This window comes from Anolis carolinensis, chromosome 2 (genome assembly GCF_035594765.1).
Source record: "Anolis carolinensis isolate JA03-04 chromosome 2, rAnoCar3.1.pri, whole genome shotgun sequence".
Taxonomy (NCBI): Eukaryota; Metazoa; Chordata; class Lepidosauria; order Squamata; family Dactyloidae; genus Anolis; species Anolis carolinensis.
Genome location: NC_085842.1, coordinates 188,346,351 through 188,370,744, shown reverse-complemented (window position 1 = coordinate 188,370,744; position 24,394 = coordinate 188,346,351). Strand labels below are relative to the sequence as shown.

Sequence of the window (24,394 nt, the reverse complement as noted above, 5' to 3'; positions counted from 1 at the left end):
TCAAATTACACATTTCATTAAGCTATCTCACAGACAAAGCCAGCCAAAAATATTTTGATATTTGAACAGGAAATCCAACCTTAGATGGATAGCCAAACCAATGCAGTAGGAGAGTGATTCGATATTAGGTTTCTAACCATCCATGGAATAATATTAATCTTTTTATTTCCTCACTGCATTTATATCACGCCTCGTCTCCAAAGAGGCTTTCTCTCTCTCCACTTTATCCTCACAATACTCCTGCAGGGTAGATCACGTGGAGAGAAAGTAACAGGCTAAAAGGAAAACAGCAAGTCAGAGGTCCCAGTCCAACACTGTAAGTTAGGCATTGCAATGTTGCTCCAGATAAAGGGGAGAAACATGTCTGATCTCCTGTACTTTTTGTGCTAGCACTTCTAACTAATGTTTCAAGAGGTCTTGGGATAGACTGTTATTTAGTTAAAATTGACAAGGTATCACAGGTGGCATTTTACAAGAAGAGAATTCTGATCCCTATGGTTATCACAAATGATGAAGCAAAGATAGAAATGGGAACACATGAACCCATGGCTTAATCATCATATCAGTACTAGGCCAACATTTAAATCAGGAACACAGAACTGGAAGGGGATTCAGAGAATGCTAACCCTGAATGGATGAACAATCCACTAAGCCAAATGGCTTTTGTGCAATTGCATACCTGTACACTCTCAAATAAGTGTTCAAAAGCTCTGGGAATAATGCCCTTCTGGGAAAATGGCTCCAGGACCCCTTGCATGGTAAAGGACTTTCCACTGCCTGTCTGCCCATAAGCAAAGATGGTACCATTGTAGCCTTCTGTAACCCCCTGGAAAATAATAACAACAAGAATCCAGGAAAAAAATAATTACCATAATAGTGGTTTTTTAGCTTAGTTTCTACTTGTAGCATCACAAGCACAATTTGAAAACAAATTAAACAAAAGCATCCAGTCTGAAATCTTCAACATGATATTTAAACTCTGTACATTTTATCAGAAAAGGCACTATATAAAAAGTTTTCCAATGATGATGAGAAGCTTTAGGGTTTTGATGGTTATCAGGAAACAGCGTCTTATGGAACAAGATTGTAGAACATCAATAAGATTGGGGGATACCATATTTTATTGCATAATAGTCACCATTGCATAATAGTTGCACCCCCATTTTGGGGGTCTTGGTTTCGGTAGTTCTGTTTTCCTTGCATTATAGTCATACCCTTGATTTACTGGTGTAAGCCTCTAACTGCTCGTCCATCCTCTCTCCCAAAGACCCACCCACCTGCTTCACTCAATCACCCATCCACCTGCCCATCCACTTGTCCACCAAAAGATCCACTCTCCCACACATTCACCCTTACACTCACTTACCTTCTCACGCACTCACTTGGTCACTGACTATCCCCTCCCAAGAATGCCGCTTCAAGCTTTTCTCAAGTTGTTTTATTTTTTTAATTACTGTTTTTGAACAAAAAAAAAGGTTTTTTTTCCCCTTGCATAATAGCTACACCCACCTTTTTTTTAAAAAAGGAAAAAAAGTGTGACTACTATGCGATGAAATACAGTATTTATTTATGAATATACAGGTGGAGAAATGGTTTCTGCCTCAGGCTGGGGAATATTTGGCCATCCATTGACTCCTTTGCTGTCAAAAGTCAGACGCCAATTAGAGAGCAAAATAGAGTTTATTAAAGCAACAGTCGGGAAAGCGTCGTCAAGCCAGTCCGAAGTCGGGATAAACCAGCAGCGCCAAGCTGCTGCAGAAGCAAACGCCAAGCCAGGAGTTAAAGGAGCAGAGCGGGAGAATGTCATCAAGCCGGTCCAAAGTCGAGATAAGCAGACAGCGTCGGTATCAGGAGTGAAGGTAGTAGTCAGCAACAGCAGACAGCCACGGAATAGAGAACGACACCAAGCTACGGATTGAGAGCGAAGAGCAAAGCCGAGTCAAGTTCCAGTCCAAGGTCCAAGGTCCGAGAGGTTGAAGTCATCCAAGAAGGTCACAACACAAAATGGCACAGAGAGCCAAAGCAATGAGGGCGAACAGCAGCTAATACAAAATAGTAATAACAGTGCAGTCCAGGAAAACCCACACAATTCCAGCCCTCCGTTGCAGAATAACCCAGATTAAACTTACATCCGTTGCAAAGTCCCAGTCCAGTCTTCAGTAACACACACAGGAAACCCAATGGCGCCCAGTAACACCTTGCCACACGCAAGGTATAATGACCAAACAACCCCAATAGATCCAGGTCTCCCTGGGCTTCCAAACTATTCACGCCCAAAGAGCAGGTGTCTCAACTTCTTAATCTGAATCAGAACTCCACACAGCCAATGCCCTTGGGTCAGGTGTTCTGAATTCCTCATCAGAGTCCCAATCATCCTGCCCATGCCCAACTCTATCCACACCTGTGGACCCTCTCTCACTCCTCCAAGCAGACCAAGTGGGATCTGCTTCTGAAGACACCCAAGCTTCCCCAGCATCAGCAGTATCCATGGGCCCCGATTCGTCCCCAAGCATCCCCGGTGCCCGTGCCCAGTCCGTGCCCAATTCCTCCATTAACACCTGTTCCCCAGCATCCATTTCCACCTCAGGATCCCCACATGAATCCTTCTCAGAAGATTCCTCATCAGTCTCCCTGACCCTTTTCCTAAACAAATCCTCCAACAAGCCCTCCTCGCGAGGGTTTTTCCTTCCTCTCCCACCACTATCATTCAGTCTCCGAAGGCGCATTCACAACTTTTGCCATTGGCATTGCTGGCTGTTAGAATTGGGAGGACCAAAGATGCAATTTCTTATAATAAACCCATACATTACAATGTCTCCAGGCAGGAAGGAGCTGAAAAGCCATTGTACCCAGACCTTTGTTGTTCATTCATCAGTATAGTAATTAAGAACCATTAACTAACAAAAAGGGACTCCTGCTAGGCTAAATTTGTCAAATTAGATGGATAATATAATCAGACTGTGGTGAAAATACAGAAGTTGGAAGAGACACAGCTCAAGCCTCAATCCCAAAAATAGAATGCAAGTTCTGCAAAAAAATGCTCAGGTTCCCATGACAATTTCTGTAACAGAGGAAACATGAGCTCATATACAGCTTATAGGGAAGGACTATAGAACCTTTTATCTGTTAGGAGCATTTCTCTAGGAATATCAGCCTATATGGACAAGGGTAAGGGATTGTAGAAATTGAGGCCCAAGGAAAAAGGGATGTGATGCTATTGGAGAATCTTTTGGTGACACTTTAGCTTGGTCTTGGTACTATTGTGCTTCAGGTTCTTTCCACACAGCTGAATAAAACCTCATATTATCTGCTTTGAACTGGAATACATGGCAGTGTGAACTCAGATAATCCAATTCAAAGCAGATATTGTGCGATTTTTGCCTTGGTATTCTAGGTTATATGGCTGTGTGGAAGGGCCCCCAGAAAGCAGCTATGGTAAAATACTCCTGAATGCCTCAAAAACTTTGAAATGATAATGCTCAATGAAAATGGCAGCAGGTAGAGAGAAAGACATTTATAATAGTAGATTGAAAGTTACGTGCAGTCAGCTACACTCACCTCGATGAGTGGGTATGCAATTTCATTATAGATCTCCTCTGTGTTCTGGTCTATGTAATACGCCCCATCAAAGGTGAACTGTTTTGGGGGATCCTCTGAGGCAAATGGGTTATGAATGAAGCACTGGCCACGGGTGCTGTCCATATTGACCACCATCTTGCAGCCAATCTGCTTCTCGCGCTCATTCAGAGGCCGGCAACGCACAATCACTTTCACTGCCTCGGAGGTCATGGTCCAGACCTACAAACTTGTCCCGGAAGAACTGGGTGGCAGAACAGGACTAAGAGGCTTCCAGTACAGAAGCAAACAAGACTCCTGCTCACTCCAAACAGGTGTTAGAAACAAGACGGCAGGGGGGAAAGGCACATTGGGGTCAGTTTACCGTTCTCTTTGACAACTGGCGGGCTGTTTTATCTGGCAGCAAAACAGCTTGCTTCAGATGGGTAAGATCCAAACAGGAGATGCGTGGCCTTAACAAGGCAGTAGGTGATCCTAAATATGTGATCCAAACAAGGCTAGTGGTAAGCTTTACCAGGAGAAGTGGCAGGCGTAAGGCAGTGAGGTACAATAACAAAGGGGGGGCCCCTCCTTTGTTCTGGGAAGGCAATGGTGCTAGGGTGGTTGCGGAGGTTTTCCTGGCAGAATGAGGCAGTGGGGTCTTGCAAAGACTTTTCCCTTGTGCTAATTTTGTGGAGGATGTTTGCTAAGAAATTGGCATACGGTTATGACCCCACTAAGGGCTTAATACAGAACACTGAGGTTAGAAGCAGTGCCTATAAGTGTGGAGGGGAAAGGGCATAGAGGAAGCAATGCCTGCTTGCTTCATCCCAAGGTTAGGTACCCTGGCAGTGAAAAGGGGACTGGCTATTAGTTTTACAGCTACAACTAAACTAGAACATTAAGGCCACCTTTACCAAGAATATGAGATGGCCATAAAGCCTACTGAGAGGCCATAGTAGTATGCTGAGTAGTTAGATATGGGTGCAGATGGACTTCTGTGGGAGTGAAGAAAAGTGGCAGTAAATAGTGAATGTTGTGGTCACCTTGATGCTCTGGAACCAGGACCATTAAGGGATGTACTAAGGGCAGAAGTTACTTTCAGTGGGGCCTCAAAGCCCAGACTAAATTAGATCCACCTCCCTTCAACTCATCCTTGAAGGCAGCTACAGGGACAAAGTAGCATAGAAATGTAAAGTAGAATAAAAGAGCGGGTGTTTTAAAAGTGACAACAGAAGGGGGGCAGAAAGAGGGTGTATTATAATCCTCACTCAGCTTTTAGGAAAAGGAGTGCCATAAAAGCATGAGGAGGGGTGTGGGGAAGTCTCTGAGAGGTGGAGAGCCTGGCATTTTATGTCTACTAAGGGGAGAAGGGAGGACAACTTCAGGGGGTGCGCCCTGGCATTGAAAGAATGGCGCCTAATAACGCCAAAAAGGGGAAGAGTCTTTAAAAATGGCGGGAGGCTGCAGGTAAGGCCTGGGGGCGGGGCCTCGGCCCCTGAACAGGTCACGTGGTGGTCCCTAACCTTCCCCGAGGCGCCTGCTCCTGACCTCTTGAAGACAAGCAAGCCTCTCCTTCCCGGCCGCGGTGTCCGCGTCCCCGTTGCCCTTAGCAACCAGGGAGCGTCGCTCAATGTCCACCCCCGCTGCAACTGGTAGAGAGCGTCCCGCAATTACTCAGCTCATTTTCGCACGAAAAAAAGGGAAGAACTACAAAGCCACCTTTGAGGCCGCTTCCACACAGCTGTATAAAATTCACATTGAACTGGATTATGAGGCAGTGTAGACTCAAATAAGACATGCCTCTTCCACACAGCTGAATAAAACCCCACATTTTCTGCTTGGAACTGGAATATATGGCAGTGTGGACTCAGATAACCCAGTTCAAAGCAGATACTGTGGGATTTTCTGCCTTGATATTCTGGGATATATGGCTGTGTGGAAGGCCCCTCCCCCCTTCAAAGCAGATAATTTGGGATTTTTTACTGTGTGGAAGGGACTTTACAGTTTGGAAAAACAAGAGTTAAACCACATGTATTGCTGTGGCAACTCCACATTACAGTATCAAACTCAAGGCCTATGAGCAGAATCCAGCCTTTCATGTCCTTTTATGTGGCCCTTGGCCCTCCTTCAGATGCTGGACTCCTGTCTTCTTCGTGATTAGACATCATGACTAGAGCTGATGGGAGCTATAATACTGTAACACCAGTTTGTTCTGTTAGTTAGGATAGTCGGGTTTTAATTTAGACACAAGGCTTGCATTTGAATATAGCTATAAGGAAATGATGCCTGACTTCAAATTATCCTTTAACAAGGACCCCAACCTCAGAGTCACAAGTGCAGTTGGGTTGCAATTCCCAGTTTAGCTGTCCGAACGCATCTCCCTCTATGAAGATTTTCTGGGAAGGCCCTGCTCTCGGTCCCGCCACCGTCACAGGTGTGATTGGCAGGGGCGAAAGACAGGGCCTTCTGAGTGATTGCCCCCCAGTCAGGCCTGTAGCGAGGGGGGGGGGGTTAGGGGTTCAACCCCCCCCCCCCGAAATTTTTCAGGTTCTTAAAAAAACCTGGTTTACTCATGAATTTTAACTGGTTAACCAAAACCCCATGCTAAGTCTATGAGACGCAAAACATTAAGAGTCCCTCCAGGCACTTTCTCAAGCAGATATTGACAGGTTTGTAGCGGGGGGGGGGGGGGGTGCTAGGGGTTCAACCCCTCCCCCCCCCCCCCGGAATTTTCAAAACCCCTCCCGAAATTTTTTTCTGGCTACAGCCCTGCCCCCGGCTATGGAACTCCCTCCTTGGTGAGATTAGATCAGTCCCCTCCCTCCTGCCTTTCAGAAAGATGATAAAGACCTGGCTGTGGGACCAAGCCTTTGGGGCAGTGCAATAATGGCAGCAATAGGAAATGTCACAACTGATTTGTGATGGTTTTAAATAATGATTTTAGTGTTTATATATATTTATGGTTTACTTTATGTTCCGGCATTGAATGTTTGCCATATATATGTTGTGCTCTGCCTTGAGTCCCCTTTGGGATGAGAAGGAAGGAATATAAATGTTTTAAATAAATAAATTATTCCCAGTCCGCATGGCGGAGGATCAAAAGTGACTGGAGTTGTCGTTTAATAATATCTGGGGACCCAGATACAGTGATATTTTGATCACTATGTAACAAAATATATAGTTGGTCCTCTTTATCTGTGGATTCTCCATCCATGGATTCAACAGCCCTTTGAAAGCAACTATAAGGCTGATGTGGCCCTCAATAGGTTTGACACTCCTGAGTTAGACGTACCACATTAAATAGTTGATGGAGTTCCAAAGCTGGGAGACAGCCACCGAGAAGGCCCTCTCTTGTGGCCCCATTAACTTTGCTTGCAATGATGGTGGGACCAAGAGGAGGGTATCTCCTGGGCAGGTTTGTACTGGGATATACAATCTGTCAAATAGCCTGGATCTGAACCATCCAAGGCTTTAAAGGTCAAACCAGCACTTTGAATTGTCCCCAGAAACAAACTAGCGGCCACTGGAGTTGTTGTAACAGGGCTTGTCCGCTTCCTGTAGCCAGCCCCAGTTAGCAGTCCAGCTGAAGTTTCTAAACACTTTTCATAGGCAGCCCACATAGAGCGTGTTACAGTAATCCAAACGGGAAGTAAATAAGGCTTGTCTCACCATGACCAGATCCAACTTCTTCAGGAACTGGCACAGTTGACGCACAAGTTTTAAATGTACAAAGGGACTCCTGGTCACCATGGAAAACTGAGCCTTCAGGTTCAGAGATGAATCCAGGACTGCCCCCAAACTGTGAACCTGCATTTTCAGGGGGAGTATGATTTGGCCCCCTTCCACAAAGCTGAATAAAATCCCACATTATCTGCTTTGAACTGGAATATATGGCACTGTGAACTCAGATAAACCAGTTTAAAGCAGATATTGTGGGATTTTCTGCCTTAAATGGTAAAAACATCAAAACATCCGGGCATCCCATGGGTAATATCCTTGCAGATGGCCAATTCTCTCACACAAGACGTGACTTGCAGTTTCTCAATCATAGAATCATAGAATAGTAGAGTTGAAAGAGACCTCATGGGCCATCCAGTCCAACCCCCTGCCAAAAAGCAGGAAATCACATTCATAGCACCCCCGACAGATGGCCATCCAGCCTCTGCTTAAAAGCCTCCAAAGAAGAAGGACTTCCGGTGAGCAGCATGGCGGCAGGATGGGTTTATTGAGAGCTCTCAATAGATCAACGTTCCCGGCGGTTGGGTAGAGCTTCTAGCTCCCCTCTTCTTGCGGATCGAGGCAAGAAGGGACGCAAGGCCCCAGCACCCCGTCAAGCCGACCCTCGAATCTTGTCGGGGGGAACGGATCCGGGAGATTGCGGGGAGCGCGAACCGCGGGTACAGCAGCGGGCGACAGTCCGCACAAACTGCCGTCCAAGCTCATTTTAATCACAAGAAGAGAATCTACAAAGAAGAAGCCGCAGGGCGAGGGAACTGTAAGTTTCCAGCAAAATTTCTCTTTCTTTCGGCAAGACTTTAATGGACACTTGATAGAAATTATTTTCATGCTTAAGTTGATGTAACAACTAGAGAAAAGCGTCTGAGCACGCCCCGATCGCTACAACAAAACTACAGTAATCCAAACAATTAAACTAAGCAATTAAACATCAACAATACCCCCTGTGTGTTTACCTGGGGAGAGACAGAAGGCTTGCAATATTACGGAATTAACCGTTTGACTGAATTGGGACCATTTTGAACTGGGATTCAAATTGGAAGACAAGCTGTTTAGACTGTTTGACCAGATCAGGGAAGACTCAACTCGCTACTGAGCCTGTTATAACTGTAATCCAGAGCTGGAAAACCCGGCATATTTCAGAACAGTGACGACTTAGAATCAAACTCACATATTTGACCTTGGGCATAAGGGTTGTTGTGTCTATCGGGCCCCCCTCCGCACTTGTCCATCAACAGGAGACTACGGAACTCGACTTAGCCCAAAAGGAACGCACTCCAGAGCTTTAAAGCTGGAAGCGCTCCCTTTGTAACCTGCCCTGAGAAGGGAATTACTTCATCTGACCAGGAAGTGGTGCCAGTCCGGTGATCTGAAAGCTCCGTAAGATCTAAGCTCCAGGCGCGCCGTCAGCAACAGCGGAGACGGTTCAAGGGAGGAAGGAGGAAAAAAAAAAGGACTAAGGCACAGTAAAGATATCGGGTGATTCAGCAAGCGGCGGTGGGCGAAGGAAGAAGGAAACCCAACCGGGGAAACCACAACGAAGGGAAAAGGTGTTGAACCAAAAAGAATAAACAATTTTCCTCTTTTTTTTTAACATTTCTCTCATTCTCTTCTTGGTGCCTCTCTTTCTCCTTCTCCTGTTACATTCCCGTGTTAATCCCTCCCTCTTCTTCCCTCCCCTCCCCCTCTTCTTGCTTTCATCCTTCTTTTTTCTTTTTTCTTTTTTTCTTTTCCTTTTCTTACTCCGAATAAACTCATCTCTTACACCAAAACAAGCTGCAGTATGGCAACCCCTAAGACCAAAATGGAGAAAGACTTAAAAGATAATAGAGGGCTCGTGAGAAGACCCTCACAGACAGAGGAGGTCAATTTAAAAGATATTCTACGAGAAATTCAGAAATTAGCGGAAAGACAGGAAGAATACCAAAAACAATCACAAGCGAAATTAGATCAACAAAATTTACAACAGAGAGAATTGTATCAGGAAATGATGGACATGAAAAAAGAAATCAAGGAAGACATGGGACATTTGAGAAATGAATTGATTAAATCACATAAGGATATCAACGACCTGAAAATGGAAAACAAAAAACTGACTAAAACTCAATCACAACTACAGAAAAAACTGGAAGGACTAGAAGTTAAAAATGCAAAATTGGAGAGTTTACAGGAAAAAATTGAACAACACGAGAAAGAATTCCAACTAAGGTTCCGTAATATCCAGGAGGAACCTAATGAAGACATTAGACAAATTATTATTAAATTGCTAGCAAATTTGCTAACTCAAACAGAAGAGTTTATTGAATATGAATTAGACAAAGTTTACAGAATTCAAACTAATTTCTCAAGAAGGAATAAGACCTCAAGAGATGTGATTGCACACTTTGTGAGAAAACGAATAAGAGATGAAATATTGATGAAAAATAATCGTAACCCACTAACCTACAAAGAGAAAAAGATTGCAGTACTGAAAGAATTCCTGCAACTGACTTTAAACAGAAGGAAAAAATACTTCTTCCTAACCGAGGAACTGAAAAAGCAAAAGATCAGATTCCGATGGGAAAGGAATGAAGGTATCATGGTGTCCTTTAAAGGGGAAAAACACTGGTTAACAACTGAGGACAAAGCAAAGGACTTCTACAGGAGACACATACAAAGAAAAGATGACAACCCAGCAAGCACAACACCTCCCTCAGCAAAAAGGAAAAAACCAAAGAGAGCGAGACACCACTCCCCACAAATCGCTGGTTCCAAGAGAGACAAAAACCCACAGGTCTCAGAACTATCAGATGTTGGAGGCGAAGACGAGGAGGAAGACAGAGACAAAACAGAGGAGGAAATTCTATCGGAGGAAGAAGAAACAACCAATAAGGAAGGAAATAAAAAGACAATAGCCAAAGATGGACTTATCTAGGAATGTGTGCAACTTGAAACACCAATTGAAATTTTATTCTAACAATATTAACGGATTAAATAAACTAAATAAAAGGAAAAATATCTTTAATCAATTAACCCAAAAAAAGTATGATTTTGTCGCTCTCCAAGAGACACACATCTCGCATAAACATGAGGCTTACCTAACCAATAAAAAAATAGGAAAGGAATTTTGTTCATCAGATTCAACAAAGAAAAGGGGTGTAGTACTCTATGTTAAAGAAAATATTCCAGCTACACTACAATTTAATGACAATCAGGGAAGATATGTGGCAGCTCTTATACACCTGGACATGCAGAAAATTCTCATTTGCAACATCTATGCCCCAAACGGCCCCAAGCGACAGTTTGTCAAAGAGCTAAGAAAACAGATCGACAATTCGAACTTTGATCATTTGATTATACTAGGGGACTTCAACGGAATAATGGATACAAATCTGAATACAAGCAAAAAGATAAAAAGTAAGAAAAATGCAAATTCGAGGCTTATCCCACAAAACTTTAAAAAATTAAAAGAGGAATTCGATTTACAAGACATATGGCGGATACATAACAGGGAAACTAAAGATTACACTTTTTACTCCCACAGCCACCAAACCTGGTCTAGAATTGTTATGGTTTGGGTATCAAACTCTCTTTGTACCAAAGTTGACCATATTAAAATTCTACCCAGAGACAAGTCAGATCATAGCCCCATAGAAATGCTCCTAAACCAAAAAAGAACGGTGAGAAAATGGAGACTAGATGATAATTTAATTAAAAGAGAAGATGACATAAACAACTGTAAAAAACTCGCACGTGAATTTTTCAAAATTAACTGGATTCCAGAAACTAAAAACCATATTGTATGGGACGCATTTAAGGCTGTTCTAAGAGGACACTTTATTCAACAAAAGGCAATCAGAAATAAAATGAGAAACCAAAAAATAAAGGAAATCAATAATGAAATATCATTAATAGAAAAGAAATTAAAAGAAAAACCACCAGAAGTAGGTTTGACAGAACACTTGTTGGGGCTGAGAAACAAAAGGAACAATCTGGAAATTGAGCAGACAGCAAAACAACTCAAATTCATTAAACAATATAATTTCGAAAACGCTAATAAACCAGGTGCATGGCTAGCCCGGAAAATTAGGAAAAAAACACAAAAGCAACAGATAATAACAATTTAAAAAGGAGAAAAGATCTGCATGTCAGATGAAGAGATAGTGATAGAATTCCAAGATTTCTTTAAGGCACTTTATAAAAAAGATCACATAGATCTAAATAAAATTTCCCAATACCTAAGCAATCAAAAACTGCAAAAAATAACAGAGAACCAAAGGGAGTTCTTAAACAAAGATATAACAGACGACAAAATTACAAAAGGCGCTAAAATTGATGAAATCCAACTCGGCCCCGCGTCCGGATGGATTTCCAACATCCTTTTATAAAATGTTGTCGGAAGAGATCATCCCATTCTTAAAGCAAATAATGAACTCAGTACTAAAAGAAAAAATAATTCCGGACTCTTGGAGACAAGCCGACATAATAGTGATTCCAAAGAACAAAACAAATTCCTCAGATGTAAGTAATTATAGACCAATCTCACTTCTAAACACAGATTATAAAATTTTCACCACGATTTTAGCAAACAGATTTAAAACATTTTTGAACAATTGGATAGGGAGCGAACAAAGAGGGTTTTTACCAAATAGACATTTAAAAGATAATGTCAGATGTATGTTAGATATTATTGAGTATTATGAAACATTCCACCAAAAAGAAATGGCCCTAATTACTATCGATGCAGAAAAAGCATTCGATAACTTAAATTGGGAATTTTTTAAATTACTCTTAAAAGAATTGGATATTGGATACTATTTTACAAATGCAATTGAGACAATTTATGAAAAACAGGAAGCCAAATTGATAATTAATGGTCAGCAGTCAAAACAAATCCCAATTGAAAAAGGAACGAGGCAGGGATGCCCCCTCTCTCCCCTAATTTTTATATTTGCATTGGATATTTTGATTAGGAACATTCGGGAAGACGAGCAATTAAAAGGTACTAAAATAAGAAAACAAGAATATAAAATTCGCGCCTTTGCTGATGACATTATTTGTATTGTTGAAGAACCAAGGACTCAGATAACAAATTGGATTAATAAAATTGAGAGCTTTGGCAGTTTAGCGGGTTTTAAAATAAATAAGGAAAAAACAAAGATGTTAACAAAAAACATAAAAAAGGAAAACCAAATTAAACTAGAAGAGCTTACTGAGATCAAAGTGGTCTCGAAAATGAAGTATCTGGGGATTTGGATAACAGCAAAAAATGCACAATTACTAAAAAAACAACTATCAAGAGAAATGGATTGAAATTAAAAAAGACCTGCAAAATTGGCAAAATTTAAATATTTCCCTATTAGGACGGGTGGCGGTTATTAAAATGAATGTATTACCAAAACTACTGTACTTATTTCAAAATTTACCCATCATAAGAAATCAAAAACTCTTTGTAGAATGGAATAAAGATATTTCAAAATTTGTATGGAAAGGTAAAAGACCAAGAATCAAATATACGGTTATGACACACCTAACAAAAAGAGGAGGATTTGGCCTACCAAATTTTAAACTTTATTATGAAACGTGCGCACTACAATGGGTGAAGGACTGGACAACTCTAGAAGATATCAACACATTGACTCTAGAAGGGTTTGATCTACGCCGCGGGTGGCACGCTTATGTGGGCTATGACAAAAGGAAGATCGAAAAAAACTTCGGCAATCATTTTATTAGAGCGGCACTAATAAAAGTTTGGGAAAAATATAAACTATATTTTTATAAGAAAACTCCCTTATGGATTTCCTCTTTAGAATCGAACCAGAGACACATATTGGGATGGACAAAGTGGCCAAGCTATAAAGATCTTTTGATGAAAATAAATGGTAAATATGAGTTAAAGTCACAAGATGCCTTAAAAGAGCAATTTAAAAACATTTCGTGGTTTCAATACGCCCAAATTAAAGAACAATTTTCTAAAGATTTACATATTGGCTTCAGTGATTCAAACTCTGTTTGGGACAAAATTATGCAATCCAAAAAGAAGACAATCTCAAAAATTTATGATACATTACTAGAGTGGTTAACAGAAACCGAAGTAATCAAAAATTGCATGGTGAACTGGGCCAGGAATATTGGACACTCAATTATGTTAAAGGATTGGGAACATATATGGAACAAAAAATTAAAATATACGTATGCGACAGAGTTGAAAGAGAACTGGCTCAAGGTATTTCATCGTTGGTACATAACCCCCAAAAAATTAGGACAGATGTATAAAACTTATAATAACTGCTGGAAATGCAAGGCACACAAAGGTTCTTTCTACCACATCTGGTGGACCTGCCCAAAAACTAAACATTATTGGAAGATAATACACGAAGAGACACAAACCATATTAAATAAGAAATTTCCAATCAAACCAGAATACTATCTACTAGGAATAACAGACTCAGAAACACAATTTGGAAAAGATGAGGATATACTATTTATGTATAGCTCCACAGCGGCAAGAATAGTCTTCGCCAAGCAATGGAAATTGGACGAAACCCCGGCAAAAGAACTTTGGTTACAGAAATTAATAGAAATACAAGAAATGGATAAATTGACATTTTTGCTGAAAGATCCCTGAGGAAAATGTATTAGAGAAACAAATTGGGAAAAACTTAACAACTACATGTCAAGGTAATAACTGTAGTATTAAAAGCAACAAACTCCTTTTTCTGTTTTGTTTAACATTTAATTCATTCTTAAATAGACAATGCAAACCGAAAGGAAAGAGAATGGAAGATCTACATTCTACCCCCCCCTTTTTTTCCCGCTCCCCTCCCCATTTTCCCTTCTGACTTTCCCTAATGTTGCTCACACCCCTTTTCCCTTTGGAACCCCTCTTTCACTCTGTCCTCCCCTACTCCCTTCTTCTCCCCAATCCCCAACCCAGCTTTTATTGTATGTATTTGAAATTCAATAAAAATTATTTTTTAAAAAAAGCCTCCAAAGAAGGAGCCTCCACCACAGTCCGGGGGAGAGAGTTCCACTGCCGAACAGCCCTCACTGTGAGGAAGTTCTTCCTAATGTTCAGGTGGAATCTCCTTTCCTGTAGTTTGAAGCCATTGTTCCGTGTCCTAGTCTGCAGGGCAGCAGAAAACAAGCTTGCTCCCTCCTCCCTATGACTTCCCCTCACATATTTGTACATGGCTATCATGTCTCCTCTCAGCCTTCTCTTCTGCAGGCTAAACATGCCCAGTTCTTTAAGCCTCTCCTCATAGGGCTTGTTCTCCAGACCTTTGATCATTTTAGTTGCCCTCCTCTGGACGCTTTCCAGCTTGTCAACATCTCCCTTCAACTGTGGTGCCCAGAATTGGACACAGTATTCCAGGTGTGGTCTGACCAAGGCAGAATAGAGGGGGAGCATGACTTCTCTGGATCTAGACTTCCCTGGATCAAGTAGCTCCTCTTTCTTTCTTTCTTTCTCTCTCTCTCTTTCTCTCTCTCTCTTTCACACACACACACACACACACACACACAACAGTGATGTATATGTGTTGTTGAATGTTTGCATGGCTGGAATCACTGAGTTGCTGTGCGTTTTTCAGGCTGTATGGCCATGTTCCAGTAGCATTCTCTCCTAACGTTTCACCTGTGTCTGTATCCAGCATCATTCCTCTGAATCGTTCCACAGATGCAGGTGAAACATTAAGAGAGAATGCTGCTGAAAGATGGCCATACAGTCCAAAAAGATCACAGCAACCCAGTGATGTATATGACTGCTAATATAAGAAATTAAATTAAAGTGTACGTATATTTTTTGTTCAAAAAAAGATCTATAAACTGTTTCCATATGTGATATATTTCTCACATTCTACTGGGCTTATTTTAGTCTAAGAATTTGAACCCTACCCTTCTTTCCCCAAGATCACATTTCAAGTGAAAAAAAAGTCTTTTTCGCAATTAGTGGCATTAATTAGTGTTCATCCAAGCAAACATTTTGCACAGGAGAAGCTCACAGGTAAGGAGGCTTTTGGTGTTGTGTTTGTAAAAACTCAGAACTCTGAAGTTTTTAACAATGTAATTGTGTCTGAGTTTACTCTAACTGTAACAATACCTACAGCCTTTCTTTAAACTTTAGAGCAGATGAATCTACAAATAAAAATAAATTTTAAAAATGTAACCTGTTATATCATATGTAACTTATATACATTATTATCATCAGGATGGAATATAGAAAAATGTAATGGTTTCCAATTGACAAGGAAGTCAAGCAGAAAAGACAGTAATGCTAGGTAAAGTAAGCAGCAGAAGGAAAAGAGGAAGACCTACTGTCCCGAGTCTGGAAGATCTGAATGTTTCTCATTCATTGGATTGCCATAAATTGAAATCAAGTTGACAACAGTAACGACAACAAAATGTAACTAAATTTCAAGACCCATTGTGGTAATAGCTTCATCACAGCAATGAAAAAGTCACAAAGAAACTCTAAAAAAATATTTCAAATAAGAATGTGGGTCAAAAATTTGTAACGAGATCCAACTCACATATACTTCATAACTTTCTCTCAGTTAAAAACCAGAAATTTGCTGACAAGAAAGATATTACTGAGAACTACTGAAGTGCATTAACAAGCCTTGTGTCTTGTAAATGTGGGTGCATGTTGTCAAAGGTTAGCAAAAATTAAAGATTGCATTAGAAAGGAAGACACTGTCGCATTATCTGGGTGGAGGCCACTAGGAAGGGTTAGCAAGAGAAAAATAGTCAATTTTATGGGGGGTTGAAGGAGGAAAACTATTTTCCGCATTTTTGCACGTTATTCCCTCTCATAGAATCATAGAATAGTAGAGTTGGAAGAGACCTCATGGGCCATCCAGTCCAACCCCCTGCCAAGAAGTAGGAAATTCGCATTCAAAGCACCCCCCAAGAGATGGCCATCCAGCCTCTGCTTAAAAGCCTCCAAAAAAAGAGCCTCTACCATTGTCCGGGAGAAAGAATTCCACTGCCGAACAGCTCTCACAGTGAGGAAATTCTTCCTGATGTTCAGGTGGAATCACCTTTTCTGTAGTTTGAAGCCATTGTTCCGTGTCCTAGTCTGCAGGGCAGCAGAAAACAAGCTCCCTCCCTCCTCCCTATGACTTCCCTTCACGTATTTGTACATGGCTATCATGTCTCCTCTCAGCCTTCTCTTCTGCAGGCTAAACATGCCTACTTCTTTAAGCCGCTCCTCATATGGCTTGTTGTTCAGACCCTTGATCATTTTAGTTGCCCTCTTCTGGACGCTTTCCAGCTTGTCAACACCTCCCTTCAATTGCGGTGCCCAGAATTGGACACAGTATTCCAGGTGTGGTCTGACCAAGGCAGAGGGGTAGCATGACTTCCCTGGATCTAGATGCTATACCCCTATTTACGCAGGCCAGAATCCCGTTGGCTTTTTTAGCAGCCGCATCACATTGTAGGCTCATATTTAACTTGTTGTCCACAAGGACTCCAAAATCTTTTTCACACGTACTGCTGTCGAGCCAGGAGTCCCCCATTCTGTATCTTTGCATTCCATTTTTTCTGCTGAAGTGAAGTATCTTGCATTTGTCCCTGTTGAACTTCATTTTGTTGGTTTCGGCCCATCTCTCTAGTCTTTTAAGATCGTTTTGAATTCTGCTCCTGTCTTCTGGAGTGTTAGCTTTCCCTCCCAGTTTGGTGTCATCTGCAAACTTGATGATCGTGCCTTCTAACCCTTCGTCTAATTCGTTAATAAAGATGTTGAACAGAACTGGGCCCAGGATGGAACCCTGTGGCACTCCACTCGTCACTTCTTTCCAAGATGAAGGCAACGCATTGGTGAGCACCCTTTGGGTTCGTTTGCTTAGCCAATTACAGATCCACCTAACCGTAGTTTTGTCTAGCCCACATTTTACTGGTTTGTTTGCCAGAAGGTCGTGGGGGACTTTGTCAAAGGCCTTACTGAAATCCAAGTAGGCTATATCCACAGCGTTCCCTGTATCAACCCAATTCATAACTCTATTGAAACTCGTAACTGTATAGCCCCTTCTCATATTACAAATGAGGGTTGTTTCCACGGACATGGGTGGAGGGAAGAACAAGAACACAGTGGGAAATGGTTTTACTCCTTCAAACCCTCCTCCCTATAAAATGTACTATTCTTTTCTCTCCAGCGCCTCCTAGTGCACCCCCGGATAATGGAACACTATTGAAAGGGGCATGTGAGTTAAGAAAGTGCTGAAATTCCTCCAATAGAAAAGGTGTATTCTAACATGAGCTATTGGGACCACAGTGGGTTAAACTGCTGAACTGTGGAACAGTGGTTCCAATCTGCAGAGCAGGGTGAGCTTCTGCTGTTAGCACCAGCTCCTGCCAACCTAGCAGTTCGAAAACATGCAAATGTGAGTAGATCAATAGGTACCGCTCTGGCAGGAAGGTAACAATGCTGCATGCAGTCATGCCAGCCACATGACCTTGGAGATGTCTACGGACAATACCGGCTCTTCGGCTTAGAAATGGAGATGAGCACTGAAGTCGAAGGTGACACACCCCCCCCGAAAAAAGATAGTAACTTGGTGTCCTTTTGCCAAGGACACCAAGCTGGGTAATAAGATTTAAATCTTGGACAATTTGCAATGGGAACGCTTCCCATGTTAAATCTGTGTACATTTGACCAAGGGCTATATTCTATATTTTACATTTCATATATTTATAGCAGAAGGTAACTGAGATATTTTACTGGAGTCTACTGTAATTCACTGAAAACCCTGGGAAAAGGGGTGTTTGGCCTTTTAGTCTGAGGCAAGAATTAACGACTCTCCTAATCCTTTCCTACACCAGTCAATGACTCACAAACAAAAGGACTCCCTTTTGTCTAGAGTTGAAACATATCTAGGCTAAACATTAGCAAAGGAAAAAAACAATTTTAAAACAATATGCTTTACAATCTTGCCCTTATTTGTCAAAAATTGAAACGTATTCTTCTGCTTATCTTTCTGCCTCTCTGTATCACTTTGACACGCATTTTTCTGTTCCTTTAGACTAGACTCCTTTTTTCTTCTTTTCCCTTGCCATTCGTTTTCCCCTCCTGTCTCTAACTACCTAACCCATAATCTCCTTGTGCCAGATTTCCTATCCCATCTCATGTGCGTTTTCCTTTTTCTCTGGGCGCATTGCCTCTGACCCCAGGGACACTTCCCCTAATATCCTTTTCTATAATTTCATACTTTTCCCCCACAAGAAGGCATGAGGGAGGTAGGAGCCCCTCAAAGGCCCAACTGTGTGTAACCCCATATCTCCACAGGGGTAGGCCTCCACAAGTTTGGGTCCCCCTCAGCCCCTATGGATTCCTTATGTGTGATCCCTTACTTTGCCCCCCCCCCCCATGGGAAGCGCAGGGGAGATTGGAGCCCCCTGTAGCACCTTGGAGGAAACTTGTGTATGTTTCCATGATGGAGATGTTGAATATCCTTTCTTCTCAATTGTGAACCCTATATGTGTTTTCTATCAATTTTATTATGTTTTTATTGTATTTTATGATTTCTTATAAAGTTAAGCAAGTGACCTCGCTGTGAACTTTGGCTAGCATTCATTTGACCTGGGTGCCACCAGCCAGCCCCAGGTCCACATTCTTACTTAATGGACTAATAATAATAATAATAATAATAATAATAATAATAATAATAATAATAATAATGTGAAAACATGTGAAAACTGTGGTCAGCAAAGAATACACACAAAGGGTCAGAAAAATTCTCAAAAGCAAGCTCAATGGAGGCAACACCATCAAGGCCATAAACACCTGGGCCATACCTGTCATAAGATATACTGCTGGCATTATAAATTGGACACAGGTGGAACTGGACAATTTGGACAGAAAAACAAGAAAACTCATGACCATTCATCATTCACTGCACCCTCGCAGTGATGTTGACCGGCTATATCTGCCTAGGAGATCAGGGGGCAGAGGACTCTTACAAGTAAAACAAGCAGTCAAAGAAGAAGAACATGCCCTGGCAGAATGTCAAGCAAAGTGAAGAACCTGCTTTGATTGAAGTCAAAAATCAGAAACTCCTCAAAACACAGCAGACAAAAAACCAGTACAAGAAAACCGCACTACAAACTAGAGCTGACAGCTGGCACAACAAAACACTGCATGGAAAGTTCCTTGACAAAATTGAAGGAAAAGCTGATAAGGAGAAGACCTGGCTCTGGCTCACGAATGGGACCCTGAAGAAGGAGACAGAAGGCCTGATCCTTGCAGCCCAGGAGCAAGCCATCAGAACAAATGCAATTAAGGCCAAGATTGAAAAATCAGCTGATGACCCAAAATGCAGACTGTGCAAGGAAACCGACGAAACCATTGATCATATCCTCAGCTGCTGTAAGAAAATCGCACAGACAGACTACAAACAGAGGCACAACTATGTGGCCCAAATGATTCATTGGAACTTATGCCTCAAGTACCACCTCCCAGCAGCAAAGAACTGGTGGGATCACAAACCTGCAAAAGTATTGGAAAATGAGCATGCAAAGATACTGTGGGACTTCCGAATCCAGACTGACAAAGTTCTGGAACACAACACACCAGACATCACAGTTGTGGAAAAGAACAAGGTTTGGATCATTGATGTTGCCATCCCAGGTGACAGTCGCATAGATGAAAAACAACAGGAAAAACTCAGCCGCTATCAGGACCTCAAGATTGAACTTCAAAGACTCTGGCAGAAACCAGTACAGGTGGTCCCGGTGGTGATGGGCACACTGGGTGCTGTGCCAAAAGATCTCAGCCGGCATTTGGAAACAATAGACATTGACAAAATCACCATCTGCCAACTGCAAAAGGCCACCCTACTGGGATCTGCACACATCATCAGAAAATACATCACACAGTCCTAGACACTTGGGAAGTGTTCGACTTGTGGTTTTGCGAAACGAAATCCAGCATATCTATCTTGTTTGCTGTGCCATACAACGTCGTTGTGTTGATAATAATAATAATAATAATAATAATAATAATAATTTTATTTTTTATACCCCGCCCCATCTCCCCGAAGGGTTTTTTGGGGCGGCTTATATGGGGCCAAGCCGAGGCAAAACGGACAATGTAAAAAATTCAACAATAAAACAAATCAATAAAACAAGTCATAAAACAAATGAGGTCAAATACAATAAACATACTATGATAAAATCTTGGGTTGGCTCCTAAAAAGAACTGGGCCAAAGAAAGTGCAAGTAGTGTCAGATACAATCGGGGAGAGGTAGATACCAGAACTATTGTCCCATTAAAGTGCTAGGAAAGGCGTACACAAGGAAATTATGGCCGGTTAAAGGAATAAAGTGCAATAAATATAAAATAGGCAACAGGTCGATCCTTTACTATGGAAATTAGTCGCCAAAGGCCTGTTGGAAGAGCCAAGTTTTCAGGCTCTTCTGAAAAGTAAGGAGGGTTGGGGCCTGCCTGATCTCCCTGGGGAGAGAGTGCCAGAGCTGGGGGCCACGATGGAGAAGGCCCTCTCCCTCGTCCCCACCAACCGCGACTGCAAGGGTGGTGGTAGTGAGAGGAAGGCCTCCCCCGTCAAGAGACCATGCAGGTTCATAGAGGGAAATGCGATCATGAAGGTAGGTGGGTCCCAAACCGTTTAGGGCCTTGAATTGGGCTCTGAAAATAAACGGCAGCCAATGGAGCTCCTTAAACAGGGGGGTTGACCGCACCCTGTAATTTGCTCCTGTCAGTAGCCTGGCTGTCGAATGCTGGACTAGTTGCAGTTTCTGGGACGTCTTCAAGGGCAGCCCCACGTAGAACGCATTGCAATAATCCAGGTAACTAAGGCATGGACCACCATGGCCAGATCCGACTTCTCGAGGTACGGTCGCAGCTGGTGCACAAGTTTTAATTGTGCAAAGGCCCTCCCAGCTGAAGTCGAACTAGAATTTGGAGGGTCTCGCCCAAAGGGGGAGAGCCCGCAGACCCACCAGAAATATAAAGAAAGGTCCTATACCCTGGCGAGAAACGAGAGCCACTAGAGTAATATTTCCCAAATAAATCTCACCAAAGGCTGAAGAAAGACCATCGAGTTGTTTATTGCGATCCAGCTGGAAAGGATGTCAAACTGCGATCATTCATCAAGCAGACATGACATACAATGCATTACACTACATTTTATAGGAAAAAACAGGGTGGTCAACTTTGAATTTCCCGCTCCCGCCCCCTCTACCGGCTTCGTGCTGATTGGCTGTTGTCATCAGCTGGAGAAGAGGTTTGGATGCCTCAGCCAATCAGAGAGCCAGCCTCTCGGCCAATCGGGAGTGACGAGGCGGTCCAAGCAGGAAACAAAGGACTGGGGAGTGAAATTTGAGTGGATTATAATGGCTTAATGGGTGTCCGGCAGCTGGTGATAACCCCTAGGGATCCTCCAGCCAGCTAGGTATTATTTCCAGTAGTGTGAATATATATCTGAGTCTGACGTGGCTGCCAGGGTCCGGGTTTTCCAGGGACTGGATACAGAAACAAATAGACGAGATCTTGATAGCAGTTTCGGCCAGGGTGTGGAGACAAAGGAAGAAAAGATTGGGACAATCTCAGCTTTTCGAAGGCGGATTGTCCCTCATTGGAATATGACAGGATTACGTGAGGGGAGCATCCTCTCCAGGTGGCCCTGCTCCAAAGCCTGGAGAGGATGTCCATTGTTCTTGTGCATGCAAGGAGTCTTTGGTTGAATCCTGTATTATACACCCTTGGAAATGAGAAGGTTTCCCTGAGGGCTGGAGTGCTGGGGTCACACAAAGGTGGCATCTCATATTTTTATAGTTCATATAGGAGACATGGGGAAAGGGAGACATATAAGGGATACATTCATGAAAGAGGAAATCATAACAACCCATCCCACCCACCAAAAAGTCCAGGATAAGTTCATAAATCAAATAGGAAAACGTAAGATCTGAGGGTGAAAAAAAGGTTCCAGCAAGTTTCTAAATAATTTGGCGAGGTTGACCAGAGTCCTGAAGGAGGTCAATGAGGGTTCTGTATGGGGAAACATCTGGATGACTCTATCGAGTTCATTGTGGAGTCCAAATTTCTTAGGCGGCGGCAGGCAGGTGGCAAGGGCTGCACAGCGGCGGAGAGCCATGGACGACAATCAGCTGTTCTTTCCCTTTAAATTTGATTCCTTGGAACAAAAGGTTATTTCCTGGAGCATAGGAGTCCAGAGTGCAGAAAGTGAGATAGCAGTTAGTCTTAGAATTAGCCTAGGAAAATATAATGCAAAAATGGTACCGATCCGTTGACGCGCGGATGGGGTTCTCAGTATCCACGATTCAAAGAAACACAATTTCATCTTGCCAGCGGCTTCCCGCGGTTCGTGAAAGGAAAGGCTCATGTGTTAGAGGGCTAATATCACAGTATCACAATGAGAGGGAAAAAGTTAAAATGCAATGATACTTTTATTCGGGATTAGTTACAATGTTAGGGTTGGGGAAGAAGCAGAGAAGAGGATAGTCCCGGCTCGTTGAGGCTGCTGCTGGGGCACACATTTCGTGAGTGGCTGGTCCTATGGGGCTTTCCGAATCTGCGTAACTCCCTGCTGCAGGTCAGATCAGATTGAACGCAGGGGGCTCTTGCCGGCTCGACCTCAAAGCCACCGTCAACACCTGAGCATCAAGTGTCAGCATTGAGTCCAGGAGGACCCCCAAGCTGCGGAACTGCGCCTTCAGGGGGAGTGTGACCCCATCAAGCACAGGTTGCCCCGATCAGACGTACAACTGACCTGAAGGACCTCTATCTTGTCAGGATTGAGCTTCAGCTTGTTCGCCCTCATCCAGACCAACACAGCAGACACTGGTCCAGTATCCAAGGGGCTTCCTTGGATTTAGGTGGAAAAAGAGTAGTAGAGTTGGGTGTCATCTGCGTAGAGATGGCACTGAACTCCAAAACTCCGGATGACCTCACCCAGCGGTTTCATGATCACCTTCTGCAATAGCTCAATTAACTCTTTCTTAAGCTTTGGAGGGCAAAGCCAGACCACTTAAGAATTGAGCAATCTTTGGACGTTTTAATCAGCTTTCAGGAATGGCATATCCCCTCTGCAGAGAGGCAGGTATGCTCCAGGTGTTCCAAGACAATACCATCTTCTTTTCCCTGGATCCTGACTCACCTAATCCCATCATCAGCCATCGCCTCTCCCATTGTTCAGAGAACTGCCAGCCCCTCTCTCATCATTGGACAGAGGGAGAATTTGCATCGAAGGCGCTCTCATTGGACGAGGCGCACCAAGCTCCCACCTCTCCAGGGAGCCCCTGCCAATCCCAGCAAGGCTGGGTCCAGCCAGGGGCGGTGGGAATTTTGAACCTTAAAACTGTATAAAAGTGCATGCTTTGCTATGTTATCTATCTCAGTCTACTTTTGGCGAACTATCGCAGGCTGGCATCACTTTCAGCTGAAATTAAATAAAATACTTCGGTGGCTTCTGCTTCTACTTGGTGAAATATATTCTGGAAATTATTGGCTTCTTTTTTCTCACCAGGCTTAACCCACAGCTGCTTGGATCTCACTATCCAATGCTACTCTAAATTGCTCGATAACAGCACCAACCCCAGAGTCAGACACGACTAAACTTAATGTCAGGGGGAAACCTTTACCTTTGTAACATGATCTAAATAGCAGTCTGCATCTTCATGGGCCATGAAATCCACATTCTTGTCTTTGGGTGCATCTACACAGGAGAATGAATACAGTTTGACACCACTCTAACTGTCATGGCTCAACGCTTTGGAATCACGGGAGTTGTGGTTTCACAAAGTCTTTTTCTGCCAATAAAAACTACAAATCCCAGGATTGAGCCATGGCAGTTAAAGGTGCATCTACACTGTCAAATGAATACAGTTTGATACCACCTTAATTGCCAATGCTTCGGATTTCCTGGATTTGTAGTTTAGTGAAGTACCGCCCTCTTTAGCAGACAAGAACTTGTAAAACTACAAATCACATGACTGGAGAGCTTTAGGGCATGGCAGTGAGAATGATGTCGAACTGTATCAATTCTGGGTTGCTCTGAGTTTTCCGGGCTGTATGGCCATGTCCCAGAAGCATTATTTCCTGACATTTCTCCTGCATAGTTTTTAACAAGACCTCACAACCTCT

At 42.7% G+C, this 24,394-nt stretch overlaps 1 protein-coding gene across 5 annotated transcripts in view; it reads right to left on the bottom strand.

The window, feature by feature from the left end:
* The window catches only part of kif17 (kinesin family member 17), a 54,385-nt gene extending 30,946 nt beyond the window's left edge, over positions 1 to 23,439 (bottom strand). The window contains exons 1-2 of one of the 5 annotated variants that reach the window (XR_010003148.1): positions 3,559 to 5,219; positions 680 to 826 (exon numbers count right to left, since the gene is read on the bottom strand). Coding sequence is in view for 4 of the 5 variants with exons in the window: in XM_062971329.1 (XP_062827399.1) it covers positions 680 to 826; positions 3,559 to 3,789 (378 nt within the window). In the remaining variant the exon portion in view is untranslated. Of the gene's footprint in view, positions 1 to 679; positions 827 to 3,558; positions 5,220 to 21,308 lie in introns of those variants that run through there. The other 4 variants (XM_062971332.1, XM_062971329.1, XM_062971328.1 and 1 more) reach the window with 4 other exon arrangements.
* Positions 23,440 to 24,394: the final 955 nt, after the last annotated feature.